Here is a 7,965-nt window from a genome sequence, read left to right on the forward strand (position 1 = left end):
GGAGTGCATGGACCCTGTATGCCAGGGAAGGGCTGGGGATATCTTGGAGGGGGCATGAACCCTGTGTGCTATGGAAGGGCTGGGGACACCATGGAGAGGACATGGACCCTGTGTGCTAGCTAGCATGTTGGGGGACAATGGGGCTAGCTGTCTGCAGAGGGGAAATGGGTCTAGTCAGTCCACTGGTCAGGATGGAGCTAGCCTGTCCACTGGGGTGTCTGCTGGGGAATGAGGACAAAAGTTAAGTTTTTTTTGGAGGGGGTGCAAGTAGCTGGTCTTGCCTAGGGTGCAAAATAGTCTAGGACCGGCCCCGATTAGACCCCCATTATAGCTTTACTATATGCTGGGCCAAAAGAAAAATATCTTCCCAATGGAGATAAATAGAGGAAGAGCTGTTTGCGGTCCAATTAAAAAAGAACTTTAGCATAAAACATTTGGGGCTATTCCCACAAAGCAAGGGTAAAGTGCTCATTTTGGTCTAGGTTCTAATATAACAACAATATACTCATTTAAACCTTGGTCCCACCTGACTGCTAGACCGCTCCCTGTAGCTTTTCTACCCCACCGCTCCGCCAATAGACTGTCCCTCAGCGTTCTCCGGTCTAATACACTATATGATGACGTCACAGGTCCTTAGACCACCAGAGCGGACGGGGAGAGAGGCTGCATGGACCAGTCTAGCAGCCAGGTGGGACAGAGGTTTTGGTGAGTATATCTTTGTTATTTTAAACCTTGGACGAAAACAAGCACTTAACCCTTGCCCTGCAGGGTGGTAGCCCCACTGCAAGGGTTAAGTTATATTTTGCCCACAGTTCTTCTTTAAGGAGCCTGGGTGACAACCATTACTCCCTCCATAGATAAAGTGAAGAAGTGAATGTAGCCACTTTAAAGCAGGAAGTGTATTGTGCACAAGTGTATTGTGCACTACCAGTTGAAGATAAGGGAAAAAAGCCTGGAAAAAAAGAAAACTAATACAGCCAGCACATTCAAAGACTGGTAAATAATATTAAATTTTTGGTTTTAGATTTGGATGTGCTTTAGGTACACAACTGAAGTCTGTTCCCATAATAAAGTCTGTTCCCATAATAAAAAAACAGAATACAGATTTTTACTTTGACAGTTTCATGAATTAACAGATGGACACAGACTGAAAAGGAAAGATACTTTTTATTATATTAAATTACAAATATATTTGCTAATATATACAGTAAATTCTATTAAATGTAAACCGTTGCTTCATGTTAAAAGCAACCTCTCATGCGAGAAACAATAGGGGCTGCCACTGTTAAACCAATCTTTCTGAAAAAGCCAGTTGTTTAATTGTCATACTGACCCATTGGCTTCAGGACATTAAAGGCAATGTGCACCTTTTAAAACAAAAAACAAATGCACGCACATTACTAACTGAAAACATGTGCAAATCATTGCAGCTGCAATCAGTGGAATAGTGGGTACAATGTTCTGGCTCCTGCAGACTCCAGCCCCAGGTCTGTACCAATGTACAGACGTTCAGTTACAGGGACAGAAGGAAGTGTCAATGGACTACAAGTAAGGCGACATGACCGCACTTGCACTCCACTGAAAACTACAAGGTCCCCTGTTGCATCTTCAACCGAGACTTGTGATCTCTCCGTTTACAGATTCGGTCACAGGATTTGTGATTGGATGATGCGGCTGTGTAGGTGGAGCCACACATAGCCTGGCCAATTTCAAATATATACAGAATCCTGCTGGGAAGAACCCCGGGATCCTGGTAAGAGGGGGGCCATTTTGGGGGTGTGGGGCTGTGGGTGTGACATGTTTCATGTTACATCCTGAATATATGTGTAACATTAAACATGGTCAGAGACATGGAGTTAGTCCCCAAGTCACTGACCTGGAACTATTGGGAACTTCTCTAAATTTCTGCTGTTAGGATCATGACTCAAAAGAATGTACTAAAGCTAGTGTGTCATCACTGACCTGGAACAATTAAGGACATCTTTGACTTTCTTGAGCTGTGTACTTGTTCAGGTTAGTGACTCAGAATACACAGTATCAAAGGTAGTGGGTTATCATAACAGTCAATCAACTATAATTTTCAGAAAGAGGTAAGCAGAGGAATATGCCAGTTCTACTAACCTATTAGATGTACTGTATAAAGTAATACTGTAGTTGAATAGCAGTTGATTGAATGTACCTTTTTAAACTGCCATATGTTTTTAGGGGGCCTATGCCTTTGCTAACCTCTTCCTTTGAAAATACTAAAGTTTGGGTTTTCATCATGTGATCCTTTTCTAAATATTTCAGAACATCACACTTTAAGAAATAAATAACAAATTCTGTTTATATGCATCTATAACAAAGTAGTCAAGTCTTTAAATCCGCTAATCCTGCTAAGCTACAGTATATAAAAGAGGATCATTTGTATAAAATTCCAGGAACAGTATGGAACCTATTAAAAAATTCTTGTCTGGAACTTCTCCCTGAAAAACCCAACTGCTCACATCACAGGTGGTGAGAGGATCTCTTAAACTACAATTTTTCCTACAAACTCTAATGAAAGTAACTTTTCTGATAGTTTAATATTTATTTTAAAGTTGAACTTTGGGATATGCAAATACTGTGTAAAAAAAAGAAGCATGTGTATTCTTACTTGAACCTTGGCGTTCATTGTGTATTTTCCGATCTGTGCCATAATCCAGAGTCAAACTTTATCTTCCTGTAATATAGACCAGTCACTGCTGCTCTCTCTCCTTCTGTAGAGTGACTGGGCTTTTACCCACCCCCTCCCCCCCTAGTTTTCTGTAGGCAGCCTGTAGTTGATGGGGCTTTAGGCCTGGTTCACACCTGGGCGTTTTACAGCACGTTCCTACGCTCTGTAAAACGCTCAACATGTGAAAACCAATGATTGCCTACGGGCATGGTTCCCACCTGGGCGTTTTACAGCACGTAGGAACGCGCTGCAAAACGCCCAAAGAAGTACAGGAGCTTCTTTGGGGCGTATTTGCCGTGCGTATCCATTGGGATACAGCCAGGTAGCCCTCGGAAACAGGTGTTTGTCGCATGTTTTTTTTTACCGCGAATCGCGCTAAAAACACGCGGCACGAAACGCGTGACAATTGCGCATATTCGATACGCCTAGGTGTGAACCCAGCCTTACTGAATGCCCTTCCCTCAGCTCTGCTCTCCGCACAGTGTATGTGCAGCCTCACATACCACACAGCCTCAGCTATTTGTGTTTCCTCCGGCCTATCAGGTGCATCGCAATGTTTGTTATTTTCTGCATAGGCCTGCGTGCTAGTTGCAGGGGCTTACTGCGCAAAGTATCCTCGTCTATAGAGTCAGCGATCCTGGGGGATTACTGGAGCAGCTTCCCAGGGCAGACCCCATCCTGTCCTGAGAATTCGCCCCGAGATTTCCCTTTTTTCAAAAGTGGCAATCTTCCTCCTGCATGCAACGACTCCAGTTGAGTTTTTCCCTTTACCAGCCTACGCATGCCATTTTTTTCTGGGCATGTTTTTTTTTCCTGCCTAGGCATCTGGGACAGTTCCTGCCTGTTGGTAGGGACAGGTGAGCAGCCTAAAAAATGCTGCCTGGCATCACCCTCTTCCTGCCAAGCGGACAGACTTCACAGGGCATCTACAGTTCGCCTGTCCTACCGGCTGCAGCCAGACTTACCTTTGGTTTCTGTCAGCCTGGAGAGGGGAGAGCTTCTAGGTATCTTTCTGCCTCGGGGGCCAGAGAGTCCGGTCCTCACTGGTGTGGGGATGGCGGCCGGAACGGAGCCTCGCGCGTTGGATGTTGCAAGGATCAAATCTGACTTGTCTTTTGAGGACATGGGGGCCTTGAAGGAACCCATGGACAAAAAAGCAGATTAACTTTTTAAAAAGACCAGGGAAGCAGCAGCAGCGGGGTTTAAATCAGCTTTGGTCACTACTTGTATAGCCAGGATTCTGGATGTTTGGCTAGCTCAGCTTCATTCCCATTTGGAAGGTGATTGCTTACATTGCAGACGCCTCAGAGGAGGCCATCAAGTTTTCTGCCCGTACCTCAGCCTTAATCAACTCTTCACGTAGAGCTCTATGGTTGAAGACTTGGTCTGGGGATTTTTCTTCTAAGAACAAACTGTGTGGCTTGTCTTTCAGAGGTGAACTACTGTTTGGCCAAGAGCTGGAAGCGGTCTTGGACAGATCATCAGACAATAAGAAGGGGATTCCCCTTCCAAACAAGCAACCCAGGAAGTTTTTTCGGGGCCAGCACCCCCAAGCGAACAAGAGGGGGAAAAAAAGCAGGAACAGGGGAAGAATTGGGCATTTAAGAAGGGGGAAGGGAAAGAGTGGTTTTCTCTTTACCCCCAGCCAAACCCCAATGACAACCCAGCCTTGGTAGGAGGAAGACTCAGGGGGTTCCTCCCTCAGTGATGAGAAATGACATCCAACAGATTTATTCTGGACCTGATTCAGTCAGGCTATAGAACACAACTGTTGAAACCGGCTCCTGTGAGATTTTTGATCACGCAGCTTTCGAAGAATCCAGTGAAAGCTCAAATTACGGTGGTTGCCTTGCAGAATCTTCTGGACCAGAGGGTTATATGCCCGGTGCCAGAGGCAGAACATGGGCCAGGGATGTCACTCTCACCTTTTTTTAAGGAGGAAGCCTTGAGGGAAATTCAGAATGATTCTGAACCCGAAGCCATTGAACAAAGTTGTCCGATACAAAAGATTCCACATGGGGTCAATTTACTCAGTGAGGAATTTGTTGTCCCCCAATGTTTTTCTGGCCACAGTACACCACAAAGACGCTTACCGTCACATACCAATCAGGGATCAGTCCCAAATGTTCTTAGGTTTGCTATCAGAGGACCTCAGGGGATTGCACACTACCAATGCAAGGTTCTCCCCTTTGGTCTCTTATCTGCGCCCAGAGTCTTCACGATGGTTCTGGTGGAAGTGCTAGCAGCATTGAGACATCCGGGGATAGAGTTCAACCCATATTTGGATGACCTACTTTTCTTCGGACATTTTCAGGAGGCTCTTTAGAGGAACTTGGATTTGGCCATCGCCCATTTACAGAAGTTAGGCTGGCTGATCAATGTGGAGAAATCCCAACTTCGACCACCTCAATTGGTTTATATCATAATGTAAAAGCTGTTCTATCAAGCGGAGAGGACCACCAACACCAGAGAAGAAGGGAAAGGACCCCACTCATCCTGTGACAGGCTGGAAGACACCTTGATTTAAGTTATGTATGCTAGATATTTTTTAATTTGGGATGGGGGGAGCGCAGGGAAGTTGGGTGAGCAATACAAATCATTCCATTGTGTCCCAATGGCCACTTGTGGTTTAACCAGTAGTTTAAAGCACAGGTACAGCCTAAAATATAGAGGCATTTCCTCAGATTGCATACAGATGTTTCAAGTTTACTAAGCTTCATCAGTGCATTAGTGAATGCATGAAATAGTATGATTATATTCAATAACAATGTAGCTGTAATGATAACAGTGCTAAAGCAATGCAAATTAATTCCCAAAACTCTGAACTCCACTTCAATACTTATATAATTACCTCTCTGTCAAGTTCTTCCTTTAATGTAACATTTCCATTGATTGAGTCAACTAAAAAATAACTTTTTGATCCTGGTGGAAAGGTGAGACCGTACACCACTGGATAGCCTTCTGGATCACTGCCATTCAGTGTATATATGTATGTTCCTATGATGAAAAGAAGAAAAAAAAAGTATATGGGATAAGTCTTACAATTCCATATAAATGCCATTTAACAAACTGACAATAAAACTGGTGCAACCCACCCTAGAAAGTTGACATGTGAGATCTCTTAATTATACCAGGCATGGACACAGAAACAATAAAGAATAAGCAATAAAGAATAAATGAACAATAAAGCCATTTGAGTAATGGCTGTTGAGGCTGTGAGGTATTATACCCAGTCTAATGACTCTTCCACCTAAAACTTACTACACGCATCATGAAGGCATTTTACAGCGCACAGAACATTTTCATTGTTTCCAAATGCTACAATCTCATGTTTAATTTACTAAGTGGTGGCTACTTTACAAGACACACAGGGACCATGGGGAACAAAAGTAGCCTCCCTCAAGAAGGAAGGACAGTGTCAGCACCAATTCAGAGATGATTTGAGGATCTACAGTCAAATGATGCACAAAAATAAGACACATTTTTATTAGTAAAGTAAAGTAGAACTGTGCTGTTGCTGTTGTAGGATATAACACAATTCATAGTCATAGTTGGTGTTCATACAAATGTGAAATGAGAATTTATATAGCTATCTTCCTAAAGCCATTATCTGTGGTATTAGTATAGCTGATTATTATCCTGCTATCTTGTGGGTGTTTTGGGTTTGTCTGCATTTCCTCCTCTTGTGTGTAATGTACCGCCCTTCTTCTTCATGTAGTTGTTTTGTGTCATGGCTGCCAATAGCAGGACCACATGTACATGATAGCTTGGAAATATTATCATCCTTGACCTTCAAATACCGTCTATTCATTCATCTGCTGTATCCTGTTGTCTACTTTGTGGATGAAAAGGTATTTGGTGCGTTCAGCTATCTGATAAGGATTGTCCGCAGTGATTACAGTATATCTGCTTATACAGGCCAGGCGTAGAGGTCTCAGCAAGGGATTCATCTCTAATGCAGCAATCGGAGTCAGAATAAAAACTATAAAGTAAAATGAATGCAGCCACCACATCAAAGGACTGGTAAGCTGGAATATATAAATTTTTGTTATTGGGTTTAGATGCACTTAGCTATGCCCAATACTGCAAATTCAACCTAATGCCAAAAAGCAACTCATACATTGATATTAAAGTTAAAAAAAAGAGTTTAAGCTATTTCAAATGCTGATTAAATCACTTACAATGAATGCTTCTCCTTGATGTTTCATTTTTTTAGTTTCCTGCAGAATCAGCTGGCCCCCTGAGCATTGGTCCTGACTTCCTGTTTTAGAGTGACTCAACCTTTCTCAAGCAGAGTGCTATGCAGTCACCCTTGTGTGTGCTAGTAAGCTGTATGTGTCTCCACAAACACACAGACACAGAAAATCAAGGTGTGCTACCAGTGTGTCTGGGGACTGGCCCGGAAATGGTCGTGGCCACTGAGGGGTGTGGTCACTGAGGGGCACTGTAAAGCTTTCTTGCACAGAGCCCCTAAAGGCCTAAGGCCGGCCCTTTGTGTAAATCACAAGATTTGCTAAACAGATTACCAAATCCTTCAGCAGGTAAAGCAGTAAACACACAGAGGGGCATTTATCAAAACTGGAGCAGACAAAATGTGGAGCAACTGTGCATGGCAACCAATCAGCTTCTCTCTTTATTTTCAAATTTTAACTGAACAAAACCGAAGAGAGAAGCTAATTGGTTACTATGAGCAACTGCTCCAGATTCTGTCTGCTCCAGTTTTGATAAATTCCCCTCACTGTATACTTATATTCATCTCTACAATTCTACAAGCTGTACACCAGCAACAACATTTGTATTTTAGGCATTGACCCATTTCTATTTTAAAGTAGAACTCTGGGCAGGGGCGGACTGGGCCGGGGAGCAGGGTGGCAATTGCCCCCCGGGCCTCTCTGATGCCACCGCGAACGGCCCCTTGACCTCCGGCCGCTGCCACCTGCACCCGGCCGCCCGCCCTCCGCATCCGACGCGGCTCTTTGAATGGCTCCTCAAGGAGATGCTCGGGAGGCTCCAGCAGGGGGCCCTCTAACATGCCGCGTCTACCTGGTACAGCCAGCGCGGATCTCCTCGGTATGCGATCTGGCTGGCTGGATCAGGCAGACGCGGCCCGGTAATCAAGCGCTGTGTAGAGGGCAGCCCGTTGGGTCCTTCTGAGGACCCCCTTGAGGACCGAGCAGCCGCCGATTGCAGAGCCGCAGGTGCAGGGCCGGCCGGGTGCAGGTGACAAACAGGCGGCAGAGGGAGAGAGCCACTGCAGCTGCGGCCACAGC

The 7,965-nt window shown here is 44.6% G+C and overlaps 1 protein-coding gene across 1 annotated transcript in view; it reads right to left on the minus strand.

Moving 5' to 3' along the window:
• CDHR1 (cadherin related family member 1) overlaps positions 1–7,965 on the minus strand; it is an 83,564-nt gene that overhangs the window by 60,070 nt on the left and 15,529 nt on the right. Inside the window, exon 3 of the mRNA XM_018558411.1 lies at positions 5,547–5,692. Within this exon, the coding sequence (XP_018413913.1) occupies positions 5,547–5,692 (146 nt within the window). The remainder of the gene's footprint in view (positions 1–5,546; positions 5,693–7,965) is intronic.

The sequence above is a fragment of the Nanorana parkeri genome, unplaced genomic scaffold, assembly GCF_000935625.1.
Source record: "Nanorana parkeri isolate BGI_ZX_2015 unplaced genomic scaffold, ASM93562v1 scaffold338, whole genome shotgun sequence".
NCBI lineage: Eukaryota > Metazoa > Chordata > Amphibia > Anura > Dicroglossidae > Nanorana > Nanorana parkeri.